This window comes from Rhipicephalus microplus, chromosome 5 (genome assembly GCF_043290135.1).
Source record: "Rhipicephalus microplus isolate Deutch F79 chromosome 5, USDA_Rmic, whole genome shotgun sequence".
NCBI lineage: Eukaryota > Metazoa > Arthropoda > Arachnida > Ixodida > Ixodidae > Rhipicephalus > Rhipicephalus microplus.
In genome coordinates this window covers 142,438,625-142,457,947 of record NC_134704.1, presented here as the reverse complement: position 1 = coordinate 142,457,947, position 19,323 = coordinate 142,438,625, and the positions used below count along the sequence as shown (strand labels likewise).

The window sequence follows — 19,323 nt, the reverse complement described above, 5'->3', positions numbered from 1 at the left end:
CGGAGCTAGTGTGCGTCCATATGTGCAGGCATCTATGCATCATACTCTGAGGAGAAGATACCGCGGACTTCTAAATTAGTATCCAACTATAGGTAAGAGATCGGAATGGTGATAAAAAATGCTTATGTACAGTTGGCCACAAAATTTTGCGGACCACATGAACGAGTGACCAGGAGCCCCTTCACGACTTTTCCACTACCTAAGGGGCGACCGGCAGCAGCGCTGCGCCCAATACTCATTTATCTTTTAATCAAAAGCCCAATACGCATTTGCCAATTAATCAAAAGCCTGGCTATTTTCTCACTGGCCTCGAATATTTCCCATTTCATTTCAAGCGGCGCGCTCTTCGGCAGCCGTGGCCGCGTGTTTCTGTCTTGGCCCCACCGCGGTGGCCTAGGTTCTCGACTGCTGATTAGCAGGTCGCGGGATCAAATCCCGGATGCAGCGGCTGCATTTTCGATGAAGGCGAAAATGGTGTAGGCTCACGTGCTCACATTTGGGTGCACGTTAAAGAACCTCAGGTGGTCAAAATTTCCGGAGCCCTCCGCTACGGCGTCTCTGATTATCATATGGTAGGTTTGGACGTTAAACCCTACATATCAACGTATCAATCAATCAATCAATCAATCAATCAATCAATCATGTTTCTGCCTTGAGAGCAGCCTATCAACATAACTCTCCTGTCCCATGCCATACACAACCACCTTGTGGTATCACCGAATGGCGCACCAATCGAAGCACGCCGCCGTATATCTTTGATTTCACTATCAAAGCACAAGTGTGAGGCTCATACCGCACATAAGTGATTTGCATGAAAACGACAAACTAACAGTCTTCTGCGTGGCAGTATAAAACTGATATACCAGTGAATAACCAAAAGACCCTATTCGGCTCAGTGATTCGGTCGACTTTAGATGGCGCACCGCGAGGTGGCGCGGACAGCTTTTCCCGCGCTGGCGCGGTTTGTAAACTTTTGTGGATGTCTGTACAATACGAAGGGTATTGTCAATTTTTTTAGAATTCGTTTTTTGGCCTTATGCATTAGGCGTACTAGAAATCAAAAGGTGACGCAGAAAAAAAACAAAACAAAAAAGAAGACGTTTACTCGGAAAAGTACGAGGGCAAGTGCTCCTTCCCATGTGAACGTGTAGCATCTCCGCACAACATTTTAATTTGCAGTAATGTTGCCATTTCAAGCAACGCTAACAGTCTGGAACTGTTACGTAAAGAGCTAGCAGTTAAAGACAGCTGTGCATGACAGAACAATCACTTTGAAAATGTGCAGTCACTTTTGCTATCGACGAAAAGCGATAAGCAAGAAATAGGAACGTGCTTCGCATTTTTTTTTTCATTGTAGCCTGAATAGTACTCCGTGTAAACGACCCACATGAAAGAGCGACGCGCCAGTCCGTCATCCAGCATCCCTTTGAATCGGCTTCACGCACTCTGGGCTCCGTAATGGGCCTTTCCGTTCTAACCGGACCAGCGCGCGCGCGCCTTCTCGAGATGCGTGCGCTCCTTGCGGAGCGTTCTGAGGTTGTGGAGCGAAAGGCGATCGACCTTGCCCGCGTGCTCTGGCGGCGCGCTCTGCCGCACCGCCCGGAGCTTTCGCTGCGGCCGTCTCCAGCGGCACCGGTTGTTGAGTCAGCCTCGTCTCGCCGAGCGCGCGAGGCGCTCACCGGATCGCCTCCTCCACCGGCTGGACGCAAGCCAGTCGCACCTGGTTTGTGGGTTTGCGGATGCTGCTGCCGCGGACAGCTCTCGCAATGGATACGCTCGCTTGTGCCGCCGCTCTCCTGGTCCTCCTCGTCGCGACGGGCGTCTCACCGGTGCCGGCACAGGACGTGAAGTGAGTACCCCGCAGCCTGGAGTGCGTGAAGAACGCACCCACCACGATGGCCTATTGGATGTGGTGCTTCACGGTTAAACCGAATCGCGGTGCGGCTGCCGCATTTATATGGCGGCGAAATGCAAGACATCCGTGTGCTTAGATTTTGGTGCCCCCCGACAACGACAGATAGTCGAAATTTCTGGCGCCCTCAACTACGATGTCCTTCATAATAACATCATCGATGCCATGAACAAACACGAAACATTAGATACACCAAAAGAAAGATGGCATGGGTCGTATAAATTTGTTTCATCTACGTAGATAACTTCACACTGACGGAATTCACCCTTCCCTGAATTCTTCCCGTAAACGCATTTTAACCGTCTCGACCTTGAAGGAAATACGTCCAAAGGTCACCGTAAAGCCTTTCTTGGCACCATGGTAGCGGTGCCAAGAAATGTAAATCGTGCGGGTCGCGTAATGTCTCTGGTGTTCCTGGACAATTTAACAGGACGTCTTAACAGGACAATTTAAGGCTAAGTGCCACACATCCAATCGTTTTCACTTTCACTTCAGGCCGTATCAGCGTAGTTTCGACTCCAACGCGTAAATAAGAGCCAGCGTCAGGGAGCCTTACAATATTGATACACGCTAAGCTTTGCGCTTGTATTTGTCGCTACTGCACATGCGTCGTACATGGATTCTTGCGGTCCCCCTTTATAGGACGAAAAGCGCGCGACGACGACAATGGTTATGTTTGCATACTCTATTTCAAAACTTCCTATTGTCACTAGTGACCACATTCGTCGTCACATGATGTGACTATCTCGAGCGATCGCGTGTATCATTCATTATACTGAAAATGTGATGTTGCGTTTGAATTCATGGTCAATGCGCTGTTTCTGAATTCAGTGCTTCAACACTTGTCTTCAAAAGCGTTTCGTTGGCATTTCTACTGTTGATCGATATAGAAGAGAGCGGTACATGCGAGCATTAACACGCCATATAGCAATATACTTGGCACACGCCCGTAGCAGAATATCGTCACGTATACGCAGACCCATGGGCGGAAATGGAGGGCCGTGATCCTGTAGTTTCCGATGTTCATTTTTTTTAATAATTCGCATTTTTGCGTTTGCCTTCTTTGGGAATCCAGTCAGTCACCCTTAATAACCAGAGGTTATCCTGTCTATGGGCTATACGTGCCCGGTTCATTTCTTCTTTTTGATTTCAACTATGATAACCCCAACCACGGTTTGTTGCCTGACCCACTGTGTTCTCTTGTTTCTTATGGTTACACCTATCATTTTCCTTTTCATCACTCGCTGTGTCGTCCTCAATTTAAGCTAAATTCTCTTTGCAAGCCTCCAGGTTTCTGCTACGTAGTGAAGTGCTGGCGAGATGCAGCTGCTATATACTTTTCTCTTGGGGGTTAGTTGCAGATTACCATTCATGATTTGAGAATGCTTGCCGAGTGTGATCCACCCCATCCTTATTCTTCTAGTTATTTCACTCTGATGGTTTGGCTCCACGGATACTACCTGTCCCAAAGAGACATTCTTTTACAACTTCCAGCGTCTCTACGCCTATCTCAAAGTGCTGTTTTCTGCCGAGACTTTGGCACATTACTTTAGCTCTGTGTATATTAAGTTTCAGACCTGCTCTACTGCTTTCCGTGTCCAGTTCAGTAGTCATCAGCTGTAATTCGTCCCTCGAGTAACTAATCAAGACAGTATGATCAGGGAACCGTATATATATAGGCTACTAAGATACTTTCCATTACCTATTATCCCTAACTCATTCCAATCTACGGCCCTGAAAACCTCCTTTAAACATACGGTGAACAGCATCGAAGAGATCATGTCTCCCTGCCTTACACTCTTCTTTGAGATTCTGTCGCTTTCTTCACAGAAAACTATAGTGACTGTGGATATAGTGTACATTTCTTCCAGTAGGTTTATGTAGGGTTCGCCGATGTGCCTATTCCATAATGCCTGCAGTACTGTTGATGTCTCGACTGATATGGGATGTTAACACTCGAACAATTATTACCAAGTACACAGACCTCTAGAGTATCGGCTCCATCGATATGGTGCGGCCGGGATTTCACAAAGCATTGTGCAGCGGCAAGAGAATCCTCAGAAGTTTTTCCGCACGCCTATATGGGGGCCTGAATCCATCTTCGTGGACTGATGCTAAATCCATCTTCGTGGACTGGAAAGCTGAATCCATCTTCGTGGACTTGATGCAACAAGAACTGCGTGAACTTTCAATGTTCTTGCGTCGTATACGGGCAAAGAAGGCAGCACGATCACTTAGCGACAAGCCGTTATATCGCCTATTGGCTCACTCATATCGCTGGCCTGAGGATGTGGTGAAGTGATACGCTCGCGGTGAAATTTCGCGGACAACCTTTTTATTTGCCTTTCAGCGGAAGCTGTTGCGCAGTGCTGTTTACCTTCTAATGTTTTTTTTTGTTCATTTGCTGCCGTCATGTGGGGATTTGATGAAGTCGCTCGGAAGCAAATGAAGTAGTTGACGTGCAGTGCAAGAGAGTATTGAATAGCTGAAAAACAAAATAAAAAGTGCCACCACTTCTTTCAAAGGTGATAACCACTGATAACGGCAGTGTTGTGCACGGGTAGGCATCGCTTTGTACTGTGCGCATGCTCTAGTGCCCACGACTGAATACCTGGCAGTGTCCATTCCTTTTATTTCAATGCTCTTTTCAATAGTGACTACGGTTAATGGCTTGCATCATAGTTTGAATGCTGTTTCTTCTTCTATTTTAACGTAACCGAGACGTTACACGGGTAAACAGTACATTTCGCGAGCAGCATCAGAATCTCTCGCAACATTCGCGATTATTTTATGTTGAATTCCGATGGCAGATCGCGAGTGCTAAGTTTGATCACCAACAGAGCGCTATGCGAACGAGGTCACTTTCGTCAAATCTGCCGTAATGCATGAGCTTTTACGGGAGCAGGTGGAAAACCAAAATATATATTTCGCGGTGGAGCCTGCTTATCGGGGATCCGCATGATTACAGCATTCTGTGCGTTTTTTTCCTGCAGACTTCGAGACCACTCCACCGTGGCTTTTTAACCAGCACGTATACGTCAAGCGCTGAATCTCGCAGTGAATTGTTTCACTATGCGTTGGAACAGACAAAAGTGATAGAGTAAATGACGAATCTGGGAAAAAAAATTCCTTCCGCGCTACCACTACCAGTGATGAACGGTATACCTCATCGTTCAATATCGTCGAACGACTTTTTTGACGGAGCCAATTACTTTAGGTCGGCAAGCGAAGGGCTATGCCAGATCCCCTTTGGTACACAACAGCATCTCACTCGCTGTGTTGAGTGCGAAGAATCCTCACTGGACTCGAAACTTTTTGTGTCCGAGGACCCGCATGTCGTGGGATTGAATCCCGGCTGCGGCGGCTGCATTTTCGATGCAGGCGAAAATGCTGTAGGCCCGTGTGCTCAGATTTGGGTGCACGTTAAAGAACCCCAGGTTGTCTCAATTTCCGGAGTCCTCCACTACCGCATCACTCATAATCATATCGTGGTTTTGAGACGTTAAACTTCACATATCTATCAATTTACTGTCCGAGAGCAACAGCAGAAGCACACGGTGCGAAGTGCTTTTCAATTCGTTCATTGCGACCAATGACTGTAAACATCCCGCCGAGAAGGCAGAAAGGTGGGCGCACAAAATGCTTCATGCGGGCTTTCGGTCAGATCCAGCGACTTAGTATGAGGAAGCATTCTTGCTCCACGGAGCGAACCGTAATCCGTGCTTGCTCCCAATCTGCCATTCGAACGCACAAATCCCGCTCACAATCTACCAGAGGAATGTGATTGATTCACACTGAGTGAAAACCTCGATCTAGATCTGCCATTGGAATTCAACATTAGAATGTTCTGATGAACTTGTGCGCATAGCGTGCATAGTTGAGTTGAGGATAGAATCTTGGATGCCACATGTACAAATACTGATGCTCCTTACCGCTGATCAGACTACCAACTGCCGCCGCTGTGTTCTCCCTGTTGTTAGGGCCCAGTGTGAATGGCTTGTACATTGAATCATTTACTGGACATACGTTATTCTAAGAGAAAAAGTTTTGCATATGGAGCGTTCATCACAGTCGCGCCCATTCAACAGTGAGATGGCCGTAACAACTGTCGCTATTTCTAGCAAACAGAAAAGGCCACTTCACGCGTGGACGTCATCAGCTCCTTGTTTCCTTGACGTGACTTCCTGAACTATTGCTCGCGTGCACAGAACCAAGCCCATACGCATGGCGCGAGTGCCTTTCCAAGGTTGCTGGCATTTTCCGTCGCCCAACCTAAGCGAGTTAGCACCCTGCTTAATTATTCTTCTTGTGCTGTCACTGTTATTGGCTAAATCTATACGCTAGTACCGACATGTCATGGTGAAGGAGTCAACTGGTGTTGTTCTCTACGCAAATGATTAACCGCGGAACCACTCATAGTCCACAAATAGGTGTTCTGCAATGTAAGTTACTTTTGAATCAAGTCGTGCGAGTACTTACAAGTGAATAGATGCGAGCTCGTTGGTAATGGTTCCTCTGTAAAAAGCTGCGTGATATAATTCAAACACCGTGGACAAAGAAATATCAGCCTCCATTATCGTGTGATGTTTTTTCGTCTGTGTTTGAACCAGCGCTGCATTTTTCAGATGGGTGTGAGTGCTTGCGCTACTGTCTCCAGCCAAGGTGCTCAATAACTTATCTAAGCTTGCCGGTTTCTACGCCGTCGCTTCTAAACACGCTTCCAGGTTCTGGTTACTTATTGCATAGTTCATGAAAACTAGGAGGGAATCTTCCGTTATGGGAGGCGAGATGGTATTGTCATGCAACATGTGTCCGGCTATCGATGGACCGAGACGACGAGGCAAGCATATAGTATATTGCTTATACCATAGTAAATTCATAATGCAAAAAAAGTCTTCCAAAAATACTCTTCCAAAAAGAAGCAAACGCGTGAGAAGGAGATACAAGTCAGTTTCGCCGCAAGGGCGGAGCAATGAATGCGATAGCCATAAATAAGAATGCCACGTGGAGAACGGCATGCAAAACGAAATGTGCACTGGGCTGCTCACGCGAAATGATGCACAAAAACAACACACGCAGGACGAAAGCGAACTGGGAACGTTCAAAGCTCGACACTTAACGGGCTACACAAAGAAACAAACGAAAAATTACCGGCGCATCTGAGTGCTTGGCTGCATAAGGCTGGCGATATATATGCGATATATAATCACATATACTAAGTTTGGTATTACGGGACGTGAATGAATGATGAAGGTATATTGCTGGTGCAAAAATGGTAGTCATGAGATGCCTGTCATGTAGAAACATAAGTACATACGGCGCTCATAGCGTGGTCGCGGCCGGGTTGCTAGCTTGACATATACCAAATTTGGTATTATGTGACGTAAATGGACAACAAAAGTAAATGACACATCCGAACGTGATAATCATGACATAGAAGTCATGTACGGCGTAATTTACTTCCTCCTCGTGACGTTGTTCCCATCCTAAAAGGACATATCAACGTTCCTCATTCGTGCTGCGCATGTCATTGATTCACTGTACGTAGGATCTGCGATTTTTTTTTCGTTCATAGCGTCGCGTTGTCAACGCAGCGTAATAAGCACTACTGTCTTTAGTATTAAGTATCAATGTATATTGAAACATAATGTAACACGCTGCATAATACTCGCATGTTGATGATGCGGCCAGATATGTGCAATATTTGCTTTTTGATCGAATATGGTCACTAGTATGAACGCAACTAGGAGATCAAGATGGGTGGTCACTCAACAAGGGCTTAAACTTTTGCTCTGGTGGTTGAATCATAGAGCAACATAATAAATGTTACTTTATGGTTGAATCGAGTGACAGAATCAGAAAGGCAGACACACCTATAGACAGACCAACATTTCAGCGAACAAGTATTCTAAGACAGACTATTGTCGGATGACACGAAATGTACTCACGGGTACATACGAGCGGGAACTAACAAGTGTCACAATTGTTATTTCGCTGTTTGAAAGCGTGCTCTTTTACGCAAACGGGGACTCTGCAGGGTCCGACGTGACCATCATGCGCCTGCGTGGTAACAAGAAACCATTCCGGTGAAAACCCTAGACGTACAATTCTTCGCCACACAAACGCGCACGAGCGCCTAGACCCTAGGCGCCAAATTACGCGTTTTTAAAATAGTTTTCATAAGTAGTAGAGAGAGGATGAGCGAGAGATGTGAATGTTAGCTGAGAGGAAAAGACAGACCCTTAACGCAGCGCCATGCGAACAATGGCAGCTGTTGAATCAACTCGTTTTAAGGCGAAAGCCTTTAATAGCTGATACACGCATCCGTCCGTCCGTGCCCTCGAATGGTGCCAGGTGTGACCTTTCCCCTCACATTCTCCCATCAATCACGTGATGGCCGGGCGTCTCGTTGCAGCAGTCAAGTTAGCCTGGTGGCTCCCACGTGCATGCGTGCCCCTGTAGCGTGGCTGCAATCTGCCCACTCATGCTTAAAGGAGACACGTGCATCGCGTTGTCTTCTGACCAACCAAAATCTGGTTAGCTTCCGCCGAACACTCTTTGGAATTTACAAAGACTGCTTGATTTTTTTTCCTTAAAGCATTTCTTTAAGGGGTGATGCTTATAGCACACGTATTCGTTAACAGCCAAGTCCCACATACAGCAGAACTGGACGCGGCGCCTTCCACAATGTAAGAAACACGACCAGATTTGAAGAGGGTGTTTATAAAGCGCTACGGCTTCTAAATTTCGTTGCTCTCTTCTCTGGATGCCCTAAGTTTTGCGATGTCACACTTATGTGCAGTGCTTTAGTCCGTACCCACCATTGCCTTCGCGCGCGTCTCGTCGTAGTGAAAGTAGTGGCTGCAAACGGTATTGCTTGTTTTTTTTTTGTCTCTAGTTCTTTGCACGCCCCGCACAGAGATCCGGTTTCGGTGTCGACAGCAGAGCTGTTTTCGTCGCAAGAGAACCGGCAGTACGCAGTGTTTTCATTTTCTGTGTTCGAAGCCTTATCCAGAAGGATTAATTTAAAAGCAGATTTGCATATGGCCAACGCAGGAAGCGTAATAAAAACATGACATTTTATGGCGCCTTACCAGAAAAAACAAGTAAAAAAAGTTAAATACGAGACAAGAGAAAGATTCGTATTAACTCGGGCGCCATTGTAAACCTAGTGAGATGCGTGCCAAGACTGTAATTACTTTAGAAACCTCGCGAAAACATCTGAAGCACACCGCTAGTCGTTGTACGAGTAACCTTCAGTTCGAAGGACTTCTTTGTTTACTTGCGTGCGTCAGGTACCGCGTCTTATGGCAAGCCTTTCTGAAGTGTCTACACGGTAAGAATTTATCTGCAAGACAAAATCGTATGCCTGCTCAGCGTGGGTGTATTTGCCGTTCGCAAACAAGAATGCCACGGCCAGGTTTTCGATGCTGCCGTCTCTGCAACTGGGCGCAAATGAACATTTCATGCGGGAGCCTATTTCGCAGCTTTGTGCATCGTGCGCCAGTGAATTATCAAAGAGTTATTTCAAAGCAACATGCTTTAGGGATTTGTTTATGCATGTCGCTTGTGAATGCACAGGCCACCAGAAGGAATATATAAAAAAAGCTAAGCTAGGCATGACTAAATACGCAAGTAGAAGATTTAATCGGCGAAAAACTGCATATTAGTTATGGTTAAATCTTTTACGTTTTGTTCCCTTCACTTGTCTCTAATGACGGAACGTATGTTCACCGAGTGGTGTGGTTCATGAGTGGGAAGGGGTTGGGGAAGGATTGAAAACTTGCAGTGGAAGATGATTATGGGCGTTGAATTGGACGAAATAACCGTACACTTTTTTGTACGCACAAGGGATGAACGTCCTTGTGGTTATTAAGCCCTTCGCATTTGATCGTCACGCAGAAACCAAGAAATGGTGCGCACTGATTGTCTGGCAAAAGCGGTACCAAATGTGGTACAAGAAGCGATCTCGCGTGATTGCCACCAAGTAACTTGTGATCTTTTATTTAAGCGAACGTAAGGTGTGCATTGCCCATTCAGCTCATGCTTACGCCGCTAAGGTGTTTAACAATATCGCGAAGAACGCACTGCTGTCCTGAACCAGTAAGAGGCAGCATCCGTCACCTCCTTCATCCTTCATTAGGCAGCGCGATACTTTTTCTTCCTGATGCAGGCTGGTTATATGAGGTGGCTGCCAGCATGATTCACCTTGGTTTATCCGTTATGTCCCTCCTTGTGGCCGAGCGATTTGCATGCTAATGGATCTTCGCGACGAGTGGAACGGACGCCCCCGCTTAATCGGTGAGGTCGGGCACATAGCGTCGCCAGGGGTGCCAAGTTTATGCAATCTCCACGATTCTATTCTAGTTTCTCACGGTGGAGTTTATACGCCTTCGCCGAAGTGACAATGGAAATTCCAACTTCCGGTCTTGAGTGAAGCTGGCTGGGCGTTCTCATCCGTCGGCGACGTACGCTTTCTAATACGGCGCTCCCACTTGGCGTACAACATTCGGCCTGACGTAATTTCTATTTACTTTTTTGTGTGTGTGACGCAGGCGAGATATTCCCGGAGAGTGAGGAACCCGTCGGCCCACTCGGCGAACGACGATCGTAACGACTGCCCACGCAGCTGCGAGAAAACACGCTGCGTGCGAAGGTCGTATCCCGCGTGTCCGTCTGTCGCGAGCACGATTTCGAGTACTGGGCGACACGTGGTTACTCTCGCATCCGGCTGGCGTACCATGCGGCATGCCCCCCTCGTTCATTCATTCGTCGATTGATTCATTCGTGCGATCGACACCCTGTTGTTGCTTAGCGGCTGCCGACAGTGCTGCCATGCTCGATGTCGAGGATTCGAATCTCGGCCACGGCCAGCAGATAACAAGGGTGTACGGGTAAAATAGTACGAGAAAACAATGACCATTCAGGTGGGGATGGCGGTGATAGATGGGCGTCTAAATAGTGGTATAGAGGGGTTAACCAGCACTGGTGGCCAGTGATCCTTTTTCAGGCCCGAACTGCAACTCCAGTGGAGATCACCGGCTCGAAACCGGGGATTACTGGCCTCCGAAGTTGTCCACCGAACATCAGTACACAATCGCGGGGGCCTGGTATATTTATGACGATTTGTGAATGTCGCCCTCCAGTGCCCTCCAAAAAACATGGCCCACGTGACGTCACCGCCACTTCGCATGCACTGATCCTGAAAATGGCCCATTGTTCCTTCTGAGAAACTCCATCCACTTGGTATGCCTCTCCACTTTTCCCTTGTGAACAATTGCAGAAAAGCCAATTTTAATTATGAGTGAATTAGAATACACCAAGTTGTCGAAACGAATCTAGTGTCTCTTAGTGCGTGCCTCGTCGAATAACTTGGTGTTGGCGGGTAAAAGTGCAGATTATATTTTTGTCCGTTGGAATATTTGTTTATGCAGCTGTTTGTCAAACGACCCGTACACAATGCTGCTGAACTGTTATATGTGTTATACTGAAGCACGATGAGTGACTCGAAGAAAAGTTGCATGCATTGTGGTGTGCTGGCACTCTCTCTGTGTTCTATAGCGCACAAGAACACATACAAAAGCAAAAATTGAGCATGCACCTGCATCACGATGGCAGCTTTGGCGAAAATGAATTGGGCATTCTTGGATAACACTGGTAGCGCAAAAAAAAAAAACACGGAAAAAAGTGGACACTGAATAGTAGCTGGAATACGCATAGACATCGCTTCATTTTTCGATCGCATTCTTCAGCTCATACGCAGCTATTGCAACTCCTTTGTTGTGTGTTACTATGTTGTCTCATATTTTTTTCTCTGTATTATTGTCATTCAAGTAAACTATACAAACAGGCTCACCTTAAACGCTGGGTGAATCGGGCGCTTGCCGAGCTCAGGCTGCCATGCTGTTGAAAGAGCACCGTCCCCACAGGTACAGTGTACTAAAAGGGGGACGGGGACTCTTCTAGTACACTCTACTACAGGCCAAACTACAGAAAACACAGACCACTCATGACGTCACGAGACTCTCTTCGAGTATTTCTTCCACTGCCTTTATTTTTCTTCTACTTTTTTCAGTCTCCTTCTTTCACTCTTCTCGTTCTCTTCCCCTCGCACTTATCGGAACCCGAGCCGGACAAATGAAGCTATGTGTATGCGTTACTTGTCGTAAAATCTCGAGGAAGGGGGATACTGCAATGGACTGAGAAGTTCATTGCAGTATCCCCCTTCCTCGAGATTTTACGACAAGTAAAGTCCATTGCAGTATCCCTCCTCCACCAGAGTTGTGTGGACCCCATGTTGTGTCGGCGCACCCGAGTGATCCGCTCCCTAGAGTTTCCTGAATTATTTATTAAAGGACCTCTGACGCTACGGTCGTTGAGCCACCATGCTCAATGCTCCTGCTCGCAGCTTGAAGCGCACTTGTGGCCTTGTTTGTTGTTGTGTTCGTGGCTTGCTTCCGATAAAAGAATGCATCGTTGTGAACTTCGTGACCCGATTTGAATTGCTTAGCCTCAAAAGGTCGGGACGCGAAAGTGCAACTGCTAGACATCTGCCGAACTTCGTATTGAGGCGAAGCGTCTGCACGTAGGATTTAAAACTGGCCAAGTCCGTAATGATTCACGGGTACTAGATGCAAAATGTCTCACTAAAAAATGGGGACTGAGAAAAGGATAGACACCACAAGAGCTCTGTGCAGCGCTTGTGTTGTCTATCCAGCGCTCGTGTTGTGTCTACCCTTTTCTCAGTCTCCATTTTCATAGCGAAAGCTGTTATGTGATCACAACAAGGGTCGCGCACGCTGTAGTTTTCCGCCGCAGCCGGTGTCGGTAGCCATCACCGGGTGAAAAAAAAAAACATCACTTAGGAAATGAAAAAAAACTTACAAACACCAATGACGCTATGGGATTTGAGCCCGAGTCATCACCGTGTCAGCCCAGTATTCTACCAGCAAGCTACGCCGGTGCTTGAAACTCTGCTGAAAACTGACTATATACCAGGCAGGCTTCTTGTCAGGAAAAGATTCGCGTTAATGTGACCAATCAAGCGTTACAAAACGGCAGAGGAAAAACCAGGTAATACAGAATGTGAGTTGCTTAAGAAGTGGGTCGTCCAACGCTTCAACCCATAACGAAAGCTGTAATTCTTCATTGCCGTCAGACACATCATAAAAAAACTGCACAATACAAACATCATTTTCGTGATACAAACATGCTTGTGAATACGCTCGTACAAGCATTCACATATGAGGCCGTTGTAGACATCTCCGCAGTATTCAGATGGATCCTAAACGTCATGGCTAGAGCTCATTTATACCACAGCAACACCGTCTTTAGCCGTGTAACATCGGCCGGTAAAGAGTGTGCTTTCCATCGCAATGTCACCAGTGGCGTTTCGAACTTATTAGTTGCAAGTAAATAGACGAAATTTATTCGTGGAATAATTCTTTGCAATCTCTCTCTGATGACTGGATTGTCAGTACGCATTAGGCACGACTACAAAGTTTTCGCGTTTCCCATTTTGTTCAGTGTCTTGATTTCGCGGGAAGGACAAGATTTTTGTTATCCTGCCTGAGCCGGCGTGAGGGCATGCGCAGTGGACTCTTCGTCTGTTAGTCGAGCATGAAGCTTCCATAAGGTTTGTGGGTTAAGCACTTTGTGACTGCGGACTGAATAGGTGTTAGGTCAGTAGACTTCGCTATCTTGTGGGGCCCCAAATAGTGACTTAATAATTGCATTTTGAGTGGAAAGCGATGGACCAGCAGATGTTTTAAGACGGATGCATATTTCATTACGTGACGTTGACTGAATGGTCGCAACTTGACACTTCTATTTCCGTCGTTGGTTGCAATGAGTTAACGACTTTGAATAATACGCGTGCGTATTATGTAATAGTATGTGGATACTTCTTAGTATATTGTACACGATAGCACGTATTCTTGTCAAGACTACACTGACATGTTTATCAAGACATTCACGAACGAGAGCACGTGATATTTTGATTCGATGAGTTACTCGATTACCTTATATTTTCTTTAGCTGCCAAATCCGCTTTATTGTAGAGTTAAGCCTTTATTCAGAAGCTCACTGCTTCTGAAATTCTACTGATTGCCTGTCATAATTACTCACCCTCTCACTTCTTCAGTCACCCAATGTATTATTATGGGCGCACAGATCGATAAGATATGAATTCCGGGCAGCAATTTAAAACGACATTTTCTATCTCGAATAGAGCGAACTGGTCGAAATGAGTGGCGTTGAAATGGGCTACGCTAAGAACACGAAGATGTTTAGGTGCCAATTAGCTGCCAGACAACGCCATTACACAAAGGACATCTCCGTGCTTTTCTTTGAAAGAAAACTGCATTGAGGAAAAATTTGTTGTCTATCTGAGTATGGAAATCGGGTTCTACGTATCTCCGGTTCTGTGGCTCTAATGCAACCAGAAGGGTAGCAGGTAGCTGAGCCGAGCCAAGAGCAATCATATTCGATGCTAGGATACTGTGTGATAGGCAGTGAATATAGACTGTGTGATTGATGTGATATATCACAACTTAGCCTTGTCGAAATCGATGATGGGGAGGAATATCTAAATTATGAGGAAAAAGAAGTTGCTCCATATATCCTAATTGATATTTAGCTGTCATGCTTTTCCCTCGTACTGCCCCTGTTGTGGAGTGAAGCCCACGGTGCATTACTGATGTCTACAACCAACGCCATATTCCTTCACCGTCGCATTCCTCCTGGGAGACTGCACTGACCAGCTAAGAGCCGCAGGAGTGGCGTCGGCTGATCAGCGGTCACGTGGTGTGGCAGGAGACAATGGGGCCCTGAACTGAGAACTCCACGAAATGAGAGCGATTCTTTACGCCTGCATAATGAAAGTTTTTCTTGCTCTCTTTAAGCCCCGCATCTCCGAAATGGACAATATTTTCACTATAGAAGAACTTGACGCATCTTTGGCGGCTTCCCGACGATCATCTTCACCAGGACCCGATGGCATCACCTACGCCGCTTTAGCTAACCTTCAACAGGAGGCCAGGGGACAACTGTTATGTTATTACAACCACTCATGGCAGGCGGGCATTGTTCCCCAGGATTGGAAGATAAGTCGACTTGTGCCACTACTCAAACCAGGACAGATACCATTTCATTTGACATCATTTCGTCCTATTGCCCTCGCAAGTTGCGTAGGAAGAGTCATGGAAAGGTTGATACACGCCTAGAATAGTATCTCGAGCGCTACAACGTGTACCCAAACTGCATGACGGGTTTTCGGCGAGGTAGGCCATCTCTTGACAACATGACTGATCTCAAAACAATAATCTAGCAACAAAAGAGCCTCAAGCGCACACCACTACCTCTGTTCCTCGATGTCAAATGAGCATATGATAACGTAACTCGTGAAGCCATCCTAGCTCGTTGGAGGCTGTTGGAAGTGGTGGTCGGATGTTCCACTGGATCCAGGATTATTTGACGAGAAGGTCCTTTTTTGTAGAAAGCAAAGATGAACCTACCGCCAATTACTATACTTCCTGTGGCGTCCCTCGGGGCGCCGTATTAAGCCCCACTTTATTTAACCTCGTTATGCTAGGCCTTCGTGAAATTTCGCCCAGTGTTATCCACATATACATATATGCTGACAATATTTGTTAATGGTCTTCGGCTGTAACTCGTCTGCAAGTACGCGCTAGAGTCCAGTAGGCTGCTCCCCTGACATACTCGTATCTCCGCAAACAAGGCCTTTCCGTCTCAACGGAGAAATGCGCATTAGTTGCGTTTAGTCGCAGAGAAATGATAAATTACCCCGTTTCCATCAATGGACAAAATATTCCATACCAGAAGAACCATCTCTTCCTTGGTGTTATTATTGACAGGGACCTTTCGTGGAGTGCCCACTGCAATTTTCGGTAAAGAAAGCTAACTTCCATCGTTCATATAATGCGATTCCTCTGCGGAAAATCTTAGGACACATCAATAAGGTTAATGGTGCAGCGATACAGGGCATTGTTTGTGAAATTTTTACGATACAGCTTGCCGTTACTGGGAAGTACATGCAAGACGAACATCCGCACCCTCGAAACTCTGCAAGGACAAACACTACGCGTGTACATAGGATTTGCTACGCTGCACTTCAAATTATACGGGACAATCATGATCGCAAGAGAGCATCCGATGCAAACATACATCACTACTGACAATTTAAGAACCCACATAAGACACCTCTCCTGAGTTCCCGGTCACCATGTTGCTGTGTTACCACATTAGAGACCACAAGCGATGTTTTCAGATTATTTCTGCTTCAATGCCTTCCATCGGGCTTCACTCCAGCAACAAGACCACCGTCACCTCCGTGGTGCCTACAACAGCCACAAATGTGCCTCACTATTCCTGGAATAACGAACAAGACCCGTCATTCAACAGTGGTCCTGCGACAGGCGACATTGTCGCTACTCAACGAAAAATACGGCCAAAGGACCCACATTACATCGATGAATCGGTCTCGGCTGACAGCTCCACAGGTGTTGTTGTCATCCCGACGTACCAGGTCACTATAAAGTTCAAACTGTCCCATAGGACAACATCCACACCAGCGGATCTTGCCACCTGACGTGCTGCTACATTTTATATCGCGGAAATCCAGCTTCAAAAATGGGCTGTGTTCTGCGACTGTAAGGCATCCCTTCAGAGCTTGCAATCAGCTTTACGACAAAGGGTGTATCAACAAGTAGGAAATGAAATAAGAGAAGTGCTTCACAAAATTTTATCGAAAGGACATGACGTGGTGTCCCAGTGGTTACCGGGACAATGTGGCATTGTTGGTAACGACCTTGCTGATGATGCTGCCCGATCCACCCACGCAGACGCCCAGACAACCCCAATACTCTTGTCGAGAACCGACGCTGCAAGGGCCTTTCACTTGTTCGCTAAAACTATTTCGGAAACTTGGCTGAGTGACCCCAGTGTCGGGAACCGCCGCATACATAAATTGGACCCACCGAGAAAGCTTCAAGTTCCATCAGACCTCTTCCGTGGGGATGCAACTTTACTGTGCCGCTTGTGGTTAGGAGTAGTTTTCACGAAGGCGAACTCATTTCGCACAGGAATGGCGGATAGCTCCCGATGTGAGTCGTGCGACAATGACGAGACAATAGATCATCTACTGTGTTCATGGGATCGTTTTGCGAGCGAACCCAGCTTGCTACGCGAAACGTTAGAGACACCAGACAGTAGACCGTTTTCCAAAGAGAAGATCCTCGGTTTATGGCTCCACGCGTCGCAGGCCAGCAAAGCGACGCGGGTACTGCTAGGTTTCCTAAAGACGACCGGACTACGGGACTGCTTATAAGCGTGCAATGGAAATGGTCACATGTACTTACACGTTGCCCTTCACTTCTATCTTCTCTTTTAATCCCCCCACTCCTTCCCTCAGTGCAGGGTAGCAAACAGGACGTGCGTCTGGTTGACATCTCCCTGCCTTTCCTTTCTTCGCTTCCTACTCCTCCTCCTCCCCCCGATACAATTCTTTTGCAAAACTAGTCAGATGTTAATAAATAAATAAATAAATAAATAAATAAATAAATAAATAAATGAATAAATACGTCTTGAAACTGGACGGTGGTATGGATTTGATAGGTCGTAATGAACACGACATGACTAGAATGAAAAGCATAACACCTTTTTCTGTAACGACCAAATTTGCCCTTTGAGAAATCAATGCTTGTCTTTCGTCTAGTTTCGTGCTAGACTCCATTGCCTCTTACATTTCATATTAAAGAAGCTAAGAGGCATCGATCGGAAATTTTCATTTACAGGTTTCATGAACTCAAGCATTAACACGACTAAAACAAAAAAAAAGAGAAAAAAATATAGGGCACCGTTAAGTATCACGAGGCAGCAGTCACGAATACGAACCAAGCTCACGGCAGGCGCTCGTCAGAAACATACGAAGCGAAGCCGACTGACGCCGCAGCGGACACATCTAAACGATCACCGAACGGAGGTAAAGGGCGCGCTTGACTTTCTCTCTCTCGCCGTCCTCCTCACCTTACACAGTTTTCGTTTTCACGCGGTGGAAGGTCGCCGGCCTCGTCCGAAGGCCGATCCCCGCGGGGAAGCCCAGCCTCTTGGCTCGGCTGCTTTCTACGACATGGCTTGGTGATGGCTACTCATTAATTGCTGCTCGAGACAAAAGCCGCCGCGTAAACACGCGCCCACCGCTTTATGAGCACGTGCTGCTTAGCCCTCTCTTTCGTGTATCTCCCTCCCTCTGCATAGCGGGTGCGAAGGCAGCGGGCGTCACAAATAACTGTGACAAGTCCGCGAAAAATAAGCAGGAAATATATTAAGAATAGAGAGAAAGCACGGGGACAAAACAGATTAGAATGCAGCAGACATTGTCTCTGTGTGTGTGTGTGCTAGTTTAGTATAAGCTCTCGTAGAGTAAGGTCTCAATGAAATCTGCCTACATCAATGAACGTTATGTTGCACTAAAGATCGTATACTTTTGAGCACATGAAAACATGTTAACAAGAAAGGCGCTTTTCAAAGCCTCGTATTCTTGGCTGGGTAACGGTGAGCAATCCTGCAGGAAGATGGTTGTAAGGAGAGTTGTACTGCTATTTATTGCGTGGAAATATTTGGCAAGTCGATAAAAAAATGCGCTCAATCGTGCGTTCGTTCGCAGCCATCAAATATTTCGGCCCATGATGCGAGAAGGAAATGCGCAAGCTGGGGTAATATGAATGCTTGAGTGTATTTATGTGTTGATGTTTTCAGCAACACGCAAACAACGGTATCCCAACAAAACGTGTACATATCTGTAAGAAGAGCGAGTTGAAGGCAGATCGTGCTACGCGTGGCTTGTATAACGCGTGTTGAGACAAGTTTCATGTATTTTCCTTTGTCTCATTTGAAGATAAGCACCCGATTAGTGGTATTTACGCCAACTGGCGCTTCTAAGGCCCTGTAAGTACGCGTCATGAGTGCATATTTGCCTCTTCAGCATGTGAATCTATACGGTAAGTCTGTGCGGTAGATTGAGCACACTACTTACTCGTTCATGATACTCATTAACGGGTAGGTACTGTACTCTGCTTCAATTCAATTGAGGCAACTACTTCGAGGAGGCCTATGCGAAACGAGTGGCGGAAAGAAAGCAAGAACAACGCGCTTGCGTTTCGCTGCCACGGTATTCCTTTGCGCAAAACCTTGCTGCTTTAACGCCATCGCCCCGCAGGCACAATAGACTTTCATTCCTCGAGCGTCGCTAATTGCGCTTTGTGCGGCAACTCTCTGTAGATGCGTTCATTAATATGCATGAGTTCATATACTTTTAAACTAGGAGCGTGTGTGCAGTGGCCGTGGCTCGTTTTCATGATCTTTTATCTCAGTAGAAGGTATTTGCGAACGGT

At 46.5% G+C, this 19,323-nt stretch overlaps 1 protein-coding gene across 1 annotated transcript in view; it reads left to right on the top strand.

The window, feature by feature from the left end:
• Nucleotides 1–1,612: 1,612 nt before the first annotated feature.
• The window catches only part of LOC119174218 (glycine receptor subunit alpha-2), a 42,325-nt gene continuing 24,614 nt past the window's right edge, over nt 1,613–19,323 (top strand). The window contains exon 1 of the mRNA XM_037425040.2: nt 1,613–1,849. Within this exon, the coding sequence (XP_037280937.2) occupies nt 1,740–1,849 (110 nt within the window). The 5' untranslated portion in view covers nt 1,613–1,739. The remainder of the gene's footprint in view (nt 1,850–19,323) is intronic.